This window comes from Lycium ferocissimum, chromosome 12 (assembly GCF_029784015.1).
Source record: "Lycium ferocissimum isolate CSIRO_LF1 chromosome 12, AGI_CSIRO_Lferr_CH_V1, whole genome shotgun sequence".
Lineage (NCBI taxonomy): Eukaryota > Viridiplantae > Streptophyta > Magnoliopsida > Solanales > Solanaceae > Lycium > Lycium ferocissimum.
Window position 1 is genome coordinate 19,307,979 of NC_081353.1, and position 13,337 is coordinate 19,321,315.

At 32.9% G+C, this 13,337-nt stretch overlaps 1 protein-coding gene and 1 long non-coding RNA gene across 2 annotated transcripts; one reads left to right on the forward strand and one right to left on the reverse strand.

Annotated features, from left to right (window-relative positions):
* Positions 1 to 3,783: 3,783 nt before the first annotated feature.
* Positions 3,784 to 5,404, forward strand: LOC132040349 (uncharacterized). The gene is made up of 2 exons (XR_009410677.1): positions 3,784 to 4,165; positions 5,003 to 5,404. It is a non-coding gene; the product is annotated as an uncharacterized LOC132040349 (long non-coding RNA).
* A 57-nt stretch (positions 5,405 to 5,461) lies between these two features.
* LOC132040348 (phospholipase A2-alpha) lies at positions 5,462 to 9,992 on the reverse strand. The gene is made up of 4 exons (XM_059430981.1): positions 9,640 to 9,992; positions 8,930 to 8,972; positions 8,686 to 8,811; positions 5,462 to 5,789 (listed from the first exon to the last, which is right to left on the reverse strand). The coding sequence occupies exons 1-4, from the start codon at positions 9,775 to 9,777 to the stop codon at positions 5,614 to 5,616; spliced, it is 483 nt and encodes a 160-aa protein (XP_059286964.1). The 5' UTR covers positions 9,778 to 9,992; the 3' UTR covers positions 5,462 to 5,613.
* Positions 9,993 to 13,337: the final 3,345 nt, after the last annotated feature.

A 13,337-nucleotide genomic window follows, 5' to 3' on the forward strand; every position in this document is an offset into this window, starting at 1 on the left:
GTTAAGGAATAACCAAAGTTATGCCGGACCGCATACTCATGCCTTTAAATGCGTACTTGGCGTAAGTGTGCGGGTCGGCATAACTTTCGTTATTCCTTAACAAGTGTATGCTGGGTCCGACATTCTTATGGGCAGACTTTTAGTTAAGCCTTAATTAAAAGTCTTTTTCTAGTTATGCCTTATGGGACAGATTTTTAGTTAAGACATAATTAAAAGCATGCTTCATAAGACATATCTTTTCTTTAAGACATAGATTTTGTCTTATAAGGCAAATTTTTAGTTATGCCTTAAGGAAAAGTTTTGCTTTATGGGGCATATTTTTAGTTATGCCTTATGGGGCAGACTTTTAGTTAAGACATAAATAAAAGTATGCCCCTAAGGCGGAACTTTTCCTTAACGCATAAACTTTGCCTTGTAAGGCGGAACTTATAGTTATGCTGGGTCCGGCATAACTTTAGTTATTCCTTACGGAAAAGTGCCGCCTTATGGGGCATATTTTTAGTTATGTCTTATGAGACACACTTTTAGTTAAGGCATAACTAAAAGTTTACCTTGAAAAGTAAAAAAAAAAAAAAAAAAAAAATGTCTCAAGGCAAAGTCTGCTCCCATCTGCAGACTTTTGGTTAAACATAACTAAAATTCTGCCGGTGGGGGCATAGCGAAATTCAAATTCTACCTTGCAAATTTTTTTGAAATTTTTGACTGAGTGGGAGTTCGAACCTGGAACCCATGAGTTTTAACCGAAGGGCAAAATTTAAAGATTACAAATATGAGGGGCAAAATTTAAAGACCACCCCAAAAGAAGGGCAATTCTGTGAATTGCCCGTGTTGAGTTGGTTTTGGTTTGGACTTTATATTAGTTACTAACATTCATAGGATATAAAACTTATTGACATTCAAAATTCTAAGTTCAACCTTAAATAATATGATAATAGATAAAAAAAACTACGAAAAAATTAAAGAAATATTTATAAACTACATTACAAATAAATATTTTTATGTATAAAATATTTTAAAAATTGAATACATGTAATGTCGGGTTGGTTTGATTCGGTTTGACTTTTTTCAGCGAAAATCAAACCAAGCCAATTATGGTCGTTTTTTTTTTTTTTTTTTTTTTTTTTTTTTTTTTTTTTTTTAACACCAAACCAAGTTAAATCAAACCACTAGTCGCATTTTTTTTCTCGGTTTGATTCGGTTTGGTGGGGTTTGTCGGTTTATATAGGTTTTAGATATTTTGAACTATGGTGTTAAGCGAATGATTGTTTTCTCTATCTAAAAAAACTCAGTTAAGTCTAGGTTTCTTGCCCTGTTTCACCATTTGTTTCTAATACTCTTACAAAAATCAGCCTTTTTGGTTTATTTGAAAAAATAAAAATAAAAACAGAAAGAGATCCTAATTAGGGAGACCATGTTTCTACGGCAGATGAAGCATTATTATTAGGGATTTTTACGTTGTGTATCCGCCCATTAAAATACTCGCTGATAATTTTTTTGATATTAATGTGTAATCTATACCATATTAAAAGCACGAAGGGCCTTAGAAATGTTGATTGAACTTTTTGCCCTTCATTAAAAGACTCCGTAATAGATAAAATTGTCATTTACTATTTTGTTAATATTTATTTGTAAATAAAAATTTAATTATTCCCCCAAGTCTTAGGACTTCAAAACCAACCAAATTTTGGTTATTAAATCAAAGTCATTTGCAAGTACAAACCTTATAGGAATCGTTCTTTTTTTCCTTTTAAGAGTCCGTGTTCTCTTTTTTTTTTTTTTAAGAAAATTTCACTGCAACCTAAAAATTTTGTGCCTAATTTTTTGGCTTTCTTTTTAGGACGACTTCTGCTCAAAGACACGATTCATACATTAAATGTACTGGAAAATCAACAAAAAAATAATTATTATATTTTTTCTTTATTTGACCTTTGATTTCTACTAAAATTGTACCAAATTATGGTAAATAACCGAGAGACAAAATTCATTCCTATTCAAATTGAATAGGTTAAGACTTCTACTCAAAGACTACTCTTATGGTGAATATATTGGGTGACATAGCAGTCGAGTAATTTTATCACGCAAACGTTGTGTCGTCTAAAGAGTCAATTCATATTAAATGCCTCTACTTTTCTTTATAAAAATACCTTACCCGATTTACAATTTATATTATTTGAATTTTATATATTTAATTTCAATTGCTGGAATTAATTGGCTTCCTCTATGATTTTCTTGATGTTACTGCTTTTTATATAATTCATGACTATGCTTGGGAAACTTAATTCTCAATTCACTTACTTTTCATCTTATCTTTCTTACGCAGGATAGCAAATCTATCTCATAAATTTGATGAGAATGTTTTAGATGCCAAAGTTCGAGAAATCAAGACACATCATAAAATACAGCACTTCTATATATTGCGAAATTGTCTACTAAAAGGCTTTTGGTTTGATCTACACAGATCGTGGTAATGAGTTGAACTTTTTTCTTCCTTTCTCGAAGTAGTTTACTCTGCCCTTATAAGTCATGCATCATTCGAAACTACAATAATACTGTGATTAACCAAATTTACTATTTAATAAACTAATAACTACTTTCTATATTGTGTTTAACTCTGAATATGACGAACTGAATATGACGAACTAAGAACATAAACTAACTACCTGTGTTTTTCTTGTCAGTATAACTGTTTTTAGTTTTGTATTATTAGATATCAAAGTACAAAATTCCTTAGCAAGTTGTTGTTTTGACTCACGATGTATTTGATTAGCAATTTTTTTTATTATTCTGTATTTTTTCTTCCCGAGTCAATCATTGATATATATATATATATATATATATATGCTTGAAATTTGATTGACCGCTTATGGTCAAAATAAGTTAGATTATCATGAATATTAAAGATGATATGTTGGTTACCCGATCTTAGGAAAAAGAGTTATGCCGATCAGCATTAACCATCAACTCGAGGTGGCAAAGGACGTTGTTCTCATGTATTTTTAAGGTGTATACAAATATCTTATTTACTATTTAATAAATTAATTTTGCACTAGACAAAATAGTTATTTCATTATTTCTATAATATTTAGAACTTTGAAATCGATTAAATTTTGGTTATTCAAATCAATTGAGATCTTACCTTATATAAATTATTTTTTTAGTTCAACCATGTCTGTAACATTTCTCTTTTACCATTAGTTCCTAATACAAACCTGCCTTATTTTTAGCAAAAGAAAAAATACCTTAATAACAAAAGCCCTGCCTTATTTGTCAAAAGAAAAACTGCCATAAAACTATAACCTGTTGAACTTTTGAATTAATAAACTTTTAGTTATTAATAAATCAATTTTTTTTAAATAGGGCTGGTCCGTATATTTTGTGTATTGTTATATTAGTCGTTTAGGTTTGGTATAGTCATGGAGTCCAACTCTAACACTAATACGATGACAGTTTTTTTTTTTTTTTGATTTAGTATTTAGGTGATATTAATGCTTTATTATATTTTGTTGGCTGCAACTCAAGGAAGAAGAGGTCATCACTGAAAGCTCACGTCTCAGAAAATCTAAACGATGCCTGGTAATTCAATTCAGTCTATGTTGAATTTGTACAACAAGAAGTTGTAATTGCAATAATATATCTTTTTATTAGCGATGAAGTTCATAGCTAAATCTAATTTTTTTCTGTAGTGTTGGTTGTCAAATAAGGTACACTCTTTGATCACGCGCAAAGCGCGTACGCTAAACTAGTATACATAAAATATACATATCTTATGAATAACAATGCATGTTTTTTTTCATATATTTGACTAATAAATATAATTATTTTTTACCGACCGGCTAAATGTGTAACTCGCCTTCATATATACGATACAACTAAACATTTGGTCCCCAGAGAAATTACAAGGTCAGCCAGATTGACAATGGTAAGAACGCCGGTGGGCAGGGAGTGTCATCCCAATTCAATGCCAGATCCAAAGAGGAGAAAATTGGTGAAGGGATACCTATCGATTTTCAACAATCTGACGGATGCACTCCTTACTGAAATACTCATAAGACTACCAAATAGCAAAGAAGCAATTCGATGCAAATTGGTTTGCAAACGTTGGTTCTCTCTAATCTCCTCGGATTACTTCGTTACCACCTCCACCTTTTACCATCGAGATAAGGAGGTTAAAACTATTCTCCCCTTTACTCTTGTGTTATTACTTGGTCGGAAAAATAATTATATAAGTGTAGATTATGTTGAGTGTCCTAAACCGAAGCTTGGTATATCAAGCAGCCACGTGGATTTGGGTTTTCTCCTCAAAGATAAATTATTATGCTTAGAAGCATCCTATGGTGACTTAATTTTATGCTCTTCTGCTGGAAGAAGAAATAATTACAGCTTCTGTAATTCTCTTGCTAGGCAATCCTTTATTCTTCCCCCTTCCCTGTATACCGGTGGATGTATCGGTTTGGTGATTAATGATCGATACGAGTATCGGGTGTTACGATATTTTCCTTGTAACGGTAGGAAGATTAAAGGCGAGATTTTTTCGTCCGAGAACGGAAGACCCAATTTGTTGTTACACCTCCCCGCACTTTGGAGGACTTTAGAGATGATACCAAGAATTCACTAATTGCTTGTGGACGGATGTTATATAGTAGCCCTCCAGCTGATGACTTTGTTCTGGCATTTGATCCATTCACCACAAATGATGACCAAATTCTACACATTATTGAATTACCACTTGTGGCTCGTGATATTCCTCCATATCATTTTCAGCTGTCTTGTAAATTGGGAGTGTGTCGAGGTCATCTACGCTTTGCTCAAGTAACTCTGCTACCAAGTTCATCCCGTTGTATACGTGTATGGGAGCTTGAGGAGGATTACACTATGGAGAAATGGGCATTGGTGCACCAGAGAATCCCTACGTTCACACTACCACAACGTTCTGATGACACAAATGTTTTTTATGTACTAGCTTTCCACCCAAACAATGAGGATCTTATATGTTGTCGTGCAGGTGCGTGTCGTGTTGTCGTGTACAATTTACGAACAGATAAAGTCGAAAGCTGTATCCGCCCTAGCATATTCAAGCCCTCCGGTTCGCCAGAAGTACTAGCACCAAGCTGTAGTGCGTTACAAGTATTACAAATTACCCAAAACTGGTGGCCAACATCTCCCTTTTGATCTCAGGACTGCGTCTTAGTCATCTGGATTAGATTTGTTGATCGTTCTTAGTGGTGTCTTTCTGTTGTCCGTTTTTATTTAATTCAGGATACTTTAGGCCTATGATTTAGTGTTCAGTGCAGACATAGAATTGTTTTTTCTGTTCTGCTTGGTAGTTGGCAAAGACCTTTTTTTTCATGTTATTCTGTTCACAATGTTTAACTGCTTGTTTGGAAGGTTGTTACCTATTATATTGTATTGTGTTGTTAGTTTAAAAAAAAAAAAAAAAAAAAAAAGACAGTGGTAAGAACAGTTTTCTTCAAAATGTGAAAACAAATAAATTAATAACAAACCAAAATGACTCAGAAAAGAACAAACAAGATATTACTAACTTTTCTTTTTTGTTTCTCTCTTTTTCCCATTTTTCTTACGAATATATAGGAAAAATGCTTTTAAAAATACTAGCTAGGGTTTCTTGAAAAATTTTCCAGCGGCAACAGCAGCATCAATAACATCAGTGATAACCCTAACAACAGCATTAACTGAACATGTATTCCCTTTGAATGATGGAGCTCCTGATTTTGTGAACTTTGCCACACAGTCCAGGAAGTTCTCGTTGCATTCTAGATTTAGATAATTATCTGTCACATCAAAATTAACAAAATATAAGGGGAAAATAATCAAAAAGATCAAAAGCAGCTAAGAAGAATGAGTTCGGGATTTAGAATCAGTGAGTTCATAATGAATACGTATTATCTTATGGGTCTTTGACATATATATACATCTTAAGGAGAAATATTTACGAAACGTGACGATAGTTTTATATTTACAAAACATAACATTACAAATCCTATACAAAACATGCTTTATATTTAAAAAAAAAAATTATTTTTAAATTATTTTTTATTTTTTAAAAATCATTTTTAAAAAAAATATTTTTTTTTAATTTATTTTTATTTTTTTTAAAAATTAATATTTTTTTTTTGCTCAAAAACTTATGTATGAAAGTTGTATGAAATGTGTATATCTCGCTCAAGACTTAAAAAGTTTGCTCAAAATTTAGTGTATGAAAAATGTATGAAATGTGTATATTTCGCCCAAGGCTTAAAAAATCCGCTCAAAATTGTGTGTATGAAAACAATATGAAATTTGTATCTTGCTCATGTCTTAAAATTTCGCTCACATTTTCATGTATAAAGTTCATGTTAGATTTACGTAAAATTAATACAACTACAACAACATTGTAACAATTTTCATACAATATTCAAGGCTTAAAGTTTTTTCGCTCAAAATTTTGTATATGAAAATTATATTAAAAATTTTGCTCACACATACACATTTCATACAACTTTCATACACAGAAATATGAGGTAATTTTTTAAGCCATTGAGCAAAAAAAAAAAAAATTAATATTTAAAAAAATATATATAAAAATTATTTTTTTTAAAAATAAATTTTTTTTTAAAAAAAAAATATTTTTTTTATAAAAAATATATATATTTTCTGGAAAAAAAATAAAAAAACGAAAAATATATGAAAATCCGTCATGTTTTGTAATATATCGTTATGTTTTGTAAATAAGGAAAACTATCGTTACGTTTCGTAAATATTTCTCTTTAACATGTATATATACGTAGTTTTCCCTTATCTTATTTTATGTATGTATAGTATTTTTGCGATAATTACCTTTTCGTGCCGTTCTAAAAAATAATAACTGCAACTGTATATATTTTGTGTATTAATTTCGGCCAACGGGCCAAAGTGAAAAAGCCCTTTTTGGTATAGAGTTACTGGCCAAAAAAGCACCTGAACTATAATGTTTTTGAGAGTTTCACACCTCAACTATCAGTTATTCTTTTTTTCTACCTATATCACTATCTATGTATTAAAAACACACCTCTAAGCTGATTAGACCAACTATCAGTTGTTCCATTTTTCTACCTGAACGATCAACTAGGTGTGCTTTAATACATAAATAGTGATAGTTTTAGGTAGGAAAATAGAAATAATTTGACCCAAGAGTAATTCAAGTAGAATAGCTTCTGCCAACCAACCATCACTGAAAATTATTTTTAAACACTTTTTGTGGAAATCAAACAAGTTTTAATAATTGAAGTAATGTAGCATCGAAATAATTTCAGTGCATTTTGACCAATCAGAGCTTCTCTATAATTTCTGTCTGATAATTCAAGCTCACCTACTTTGATGTGTCACACATTATAGACTGCAACCACCTCCCATAATTCAATTATATCTTATTTTCTCTAGCTAGGTGTCTTTGCAAGCAATTTCCTCATTAAAACTTCCTTGTTACTAATTCTGACTTGTGAACTCGTGACTCATTTAGTTTGTTCCTTTTTACGAATTGGACAATTAGTGAAGTGGAATACATCTGGACCTAAAAAATAGAGTAGAATTTAACTTCTATATATTGACGGATGCAAGAAAATATTTATTTATATCCCCAAGTCACTTCAAAAACAATTGCATGTAACTTTATCTAATAAAGTATCTTATTAATTAGTAACCTGAAAAGATAAATAACCTGCTATAACAAGTCGAAACGAATTAATAATATATAAAAATCTTTATAATCATTATATCCAACTTAAAATTATTAGAGGGTTACACTTGAAACGGCGTGAATTAGAGACTATATTAACCTTTAATCCCATATTGTCTTATCCATATGGGACCTACATCCTCCTGGATTTAAAATCGAACTCCATGTTAAGGAAAACGTGAACATGCTTGTGCAGATTCCTTTGCGAAGAGAAATGTACCACATTGGTGAGGGATGAGATTTCTGGCCTCTTTATAAGGCTTGGGCAATCTTCCTCCCTTTGAGCTAGCTTTTGGAGTGTGAGTTAGGCCCAATGCCCAATTTGACATGGGATCAGAGCCAGGTCCAGGCCCGATCCAATGTGGGCCCCCGAAAAAAAGGGGGTCAAAATGCCCCCGGATCAATTGACCGATCCCGGACTGATGGGGAGCTGAAAATGGCTCCTGTCCATAAATGTGCATGCTCCACAGCGGACAGAAGACTCCGGATAAAAAGAATGTTCGGATCTGGGCGTGAGAGGGGGTGAAGAGAAATGTACTACATTGGTCCTTATAAAGCTTGGGCAATCTTCCTCCCTTTGAGCTAGCTTTTGGTGTGTGAGTTAGGCCCACCGTGAATTCGAACATACATTCTTTAAGTTTTTTTTTTTTTTTTTTGAAAAGTTTACATATTTAGAAACTAAATAGAAAAATACTATAAGTCGCAATAATTAACAGATTTAAAAGATTTAAAGAGCATACAAATAAATTGTTGACAAATATTTTCTTGTTTGACTCTCGAAAAGCAAAAAACGTGACTCCTAAATTGGGACATAGAGAGTATCAAGGTAATTATAAGTTTTAGTTTTATGATAGCATTAATTAATTAGTAACCTAAAAATGGTGTAAGAGCTTACTATCTCATAATTAAACTAAACTAATAGGGTAAAAAGGATTTACACTCTTGTGAATGTGGACAATTTAAAGTAAACTTACTGTTTTTACGTTGTATACAATGATCATGCTTCATACAGCAAGCATCAAGTCCATCACATGGTTGTTCCCCTGGGCATCCACTGTACAGAATTCCACAGTATTTCCCATATCTTAAGAATGGAGGAACTGCCATTATTCAAAGAATCTCAAGAAATTCAATTTTTTTTTTGGTCTTAAAAATATAGAATTTATACAATTAATTTATGGCCAAAAGTAGAAGTTTTAAATATGGAAATGAATGTACCTGCACAGAACTTTGATTCACATGTTCTACTGCATTCTTTTTCCTAAAAAATTGAGTTAAAAAGAAAAAGAAAAAAAAATAAAGAAAGTTAGGTAAAGGTTTGTGAATAATTAACATGAAATGGGTAGTGGGATAATCGATGACATTCCTTCCCAGCCATCAATTAGAATTCTTGAGTTCAAACTGGAAAAATATATATAAAGCACGCCACTCTAATGAACTGTATGCAGATGCGAAGCTAAAATTTTGAAGTTATGAGTTCTGAATTCTAGAAAATACAACTTATTTCTTTTTTCATAAATTATTTATACATATATATTAAGTAACTTTTTAAACACAAATATACATGGTTTGAGCCAAATAGATGAAGCTCTAGCTCCACCCAAGACAAAGCCACATTGAAACAAGAAGGTTCAATCATATAATACCCCTTGCGCAAAAAATTTACTTATTATATATGTAATATTACAAGCCAAAAATAATAAAATGCATGATAAAAACAAGGGTTGAATCTCCTTGACATGAGACATAAGGTTGATATAGTCTATTTTTATAAAAATTGAATCCCCTTAATGAATCTCTGGCTCTACGGGTACTGAATTTATGTGTTGCGAATCTGAATTAGTTGAGTCGCTAAATTCTGAATATACCAATTACCACATGATTACAAAAAATATTGATGAGGGAGATAGAAATTAAGAAGGATTTACCAAGGAGATGCCAGCATTAGTTTGAATGCCAATGTTAAGGGCGTGAATTGAAATTGGAGAAATAACACTGCTGAAGGCTATGATGCAAAATGCAAGAAACTTTAGAGAGAACTTCAATGACTGCAGAGAAGAAGCCATTGAATTAAGAAGAAAGAGAACGAAAGAAAGCACTGAATTATGAGAAAAGCTATTGTTTTTACTTAAAAGGCTCTGATTTATAGAGAGAAATGGTTGGTGATAAACTAAAATATATACTATGTGTATCGAAACTGAAGCCTTTCTGGGGTAAGAAGAGATGAGGTGGTGTTCATAGATCAAATGGACGAAAGGGGGTAGGGGGTGGAATTTGTCGTGTAACATCTCGTGATATGTTTTTGGTGGTGTTCTCACTCTGTCACCAACAAGTCTTTATCTCTATTTGGACATGCTTTAAATACTATACATGAACTTTTTTTTAACAATAAGCAGACTCTGGTAAGGATGAGCATGCTACGGTATTTGAAATTTCAGTTCGGTAATTTCAATTTTCGGTATTTAAAAATACTATACCATTACCATACCAAATTAATTCGGTATGGTTCGGTATTTTTAAGTTCGGTTTCGATATTTTGCGGTATGATAATTCGGTAACCATAGTTTGTTCAACTACGACTTACATATATACATATAATAAAGAATTAAGACTTCGGCTATTCAAGAAACGTTTCAATTGTATTATACTAACACCTTACACGTGTAAAAATATTCAAAAGAAAGTACAAGCAATGCCCTTCATTAATCAATTACACAAAAAGGGCATTTCAACCAATTATATCATACTAACATCTTACACATGTGAAAATATTTAAAAGAAACTACAAGCAATTCCAACGTCTAAACAATTAGTTTGTACTAATACTAATTATATATTTGTTAGTATTATATATATATGAATTGTATATGTAACTATATGGAATACTTTGGTATGGTATTCGGTATTTCGGTATTTTCTTTATCAATACCGAATACCGTACCAAATACCAAACTTTTCAAAAATGCCTACCAAATACCGTACCAAATACCATAATACCGAAACCGCAGTATCAAAAATTTCGATTTCGGTATGGTAATCGGTATATACCATACCATGCCCACCCCTAGACTGTGGATCTCAATTATTTGATGGAATATGTATTAGTCCGCTGGAATAAGGCCCGTAGTGTTTATAGCTAATTCGAAAAGTAGTTAAGGTGTGCGGTACCTAACTAGGTCGTAGGGATGTTTAGTAGGAGTCCGCAACTTAAATGACCCAAAAAGTGGGATTTGAGTTCAAAATAACCCACCAAAAAAAAAGTTATAAAAGTGTCTTTTGCGCACAAAATTAGTGCGCAATAGCAGTTAACTGTGACAGCTATAGCTAGGTCCTATTGCGCATTAATTTTGTGCGCAATAGTGTTTAGTTTTATTTTCCCCACATGTTGTATAATTTCAACGTTTTGAAATTCATGTTTTTTCCATACTTTGACCAAAGACTAGTCATGTCTCAAAACTACGGAATATCAATATTTTAATAGAACCTGATATCTTTTTCTGCGAACAAAAATGTAGGCTCAATACATCAGGTATACCTAAACGTTTGGATCGTCGTTTTAGGGGTTGTAAAGTGCCTTGAAGTAAGTTTTGTTTGGAAACTTGTTATCGTTAGGTTTAAGTGTTTTATTTTATAAGGTTTTGATTTAAGCGTTTTATTATTTAGTCAAGGCATTACTTTATTTCGAATATGTCGAGATTTTTTTCATAATTAATTTAGGACGTCGCACGAGTTATTAATAAACGATAATAAAGACTAAGATAACTAATTATCATTAAGAAAATAATACCAAACAAATATTAAGATAAAATGTACAATTTATTTACATATACACAATATCTAATGGGTCGCACATGTGGAAGTCTTTAGAGTAACCTTAGATTCCACATATGGGAGCCTTTAGACTAACCCTAGGTCTAAGGCGATCCCCACCACCCTCACCATCATCTCCATCCCCCTTCTTCCTTTAATAATAAAATGCTCTATGTCATGATCATCCTTCCTTCCCTTCCTTGCGCCCTTGACCATAATATGCTTCTTCTGGGGTCTACGTGCACTATGTACGGTCAGAATCTCATCAGCATCAGGAGACGGGTCCACAAGCACAGAAGGATGAACCTGAAATAACATAAAAACAATTAGTATTAATTTTAATTTAGATTTAATTAATACATTATCTTTTGGTAAAAAATCAAACATGTGTGTCGACGGGCTCCTGAGTGGGCTCCTGAGCTGGCTCCTTAGCGGTCTCCCAAGCGAGCTCCTGAGCTGGCTCCTCAGCGGTCTCCCAAGCGGCTCTTGAGCCGGCCTCGGAGCCGGAGTTGTAGATGGTGCCGAAGCTGGAGCTGGAGCTGGATCCTAAAAAATGGAAAATTATATAATATTTAGTATAAGTTATTTAAGGGAAAAGGGTCAAAAATACCCCTCTACTTTGGAAAAAAGGCTAAAAATATCCTCCGAACTCATTTTGGGTCAAAAATACCCCTCCCATCCTTAAAGTTTTCAAATATACCCACATCTTGACGGAAATTATCCCCAAAAATAACCGAAATCATTTTTTAAACCCGCTCCATCATTTTAAACCCGACCTAACTAAATAATAACCCATAAGATCCCTTATTCCCCCAATTCCCTCAAACTTCACACCTACATATGGGGGAATAAGGGGATCTTATAGGTTATTATTTAGTTTAGGTCTGGTTTAAATGATGGAGCGGATTTAGAAAATGATTTCAAGTTATTTTGGGGGGATAATTTCCATCAAGACAGGGGTATATTTGAAAACTTTAAGGATGGGAGGGGTATTTTTGACCCAAAATAAGTTCGGAGGATATTTTTAGCCCTTTTTCCAAAGTAGAGGGGTATTTTTGACCCTTTTCCCGTTATTTAATTTGTTAAAATAATTATTTTAAACACTTACATCTTGGCTTTCAAACATGTCGAAGTCCGTGGATGTGATGTGTACTATGACTCCTTGCCACCACAGCAGATCACGGGCGGCCGCTCACCCTGTGGATAACGAACTGGCGGCTGGGCAGATATTGATGCCTCTACTGATCTCCAGTCTATGTGATATGAATATAGCTCAGCCAGCGTATATAGAGGTGACGATGGTCGGCAAGAAGTCGACGGGCGCTCTGAAGTCTACGGGAGCTCTGAAGTCGATGGAGCTCCATATTAAAAACTTTAAAATAAAAAAAAATGAATTAGTAAACAATAGAATACAATTAATAGTAAAAAAAAAAAAAATAAGATAACAATGTAAAATAAAAATAAAAATACCATGTCCGTCGTCATACGATCTAGTTGATCTCTGAACGGAAGAAGTCGGTGGTGCGTATCCACATCTCGGATTATGCCTTCTGTCCATCTCAGCGCGTAGGGCATGCCCTCAGTAATGAAGTTAGGTTGAGGCTGCGCAGCTACGGGCTCATCCTAGACCACACCCATATCTGAAAGGGTCATTAAAAAAATATTTTATTAGTCGTTTTTAAAAAAAAAAAAACTATATTTAGAATAAAATTACACACACTTAAATATATTATCTGGAGGAGTGCGTGAAATCTAGAGACATCCCTATGGTCGCCTATAGACGCTCGACATAATGCTCGATACAGGTAAGTTAGAA

Excerpts from the sequence above, each read along its gene's own strand:
- LOC132040348 (XM_059430981.1), bottom strand. The coding sequence starts at position 9,777 with ATGGCTTCTTCTCTGCAGTCATTGAAGTTCTCTCTAAAGTTTCTTGCA. Across the intron at positions 8,973-9,639 it reads CTAATGCTGGCATCTCCTTG|GAAAAAGAATGCAGTAGAAC; the intron begins GTAAATCCTTCT and ends TCAATTTTTTAG. Across the intron at positions 5,790-8,685 it reads TTGTATACAACGTAAAAACA|ATAATTATCTAAATCTAGAA; the intron begins GTAAGTTTACTT and ends TTGATGTGACAG.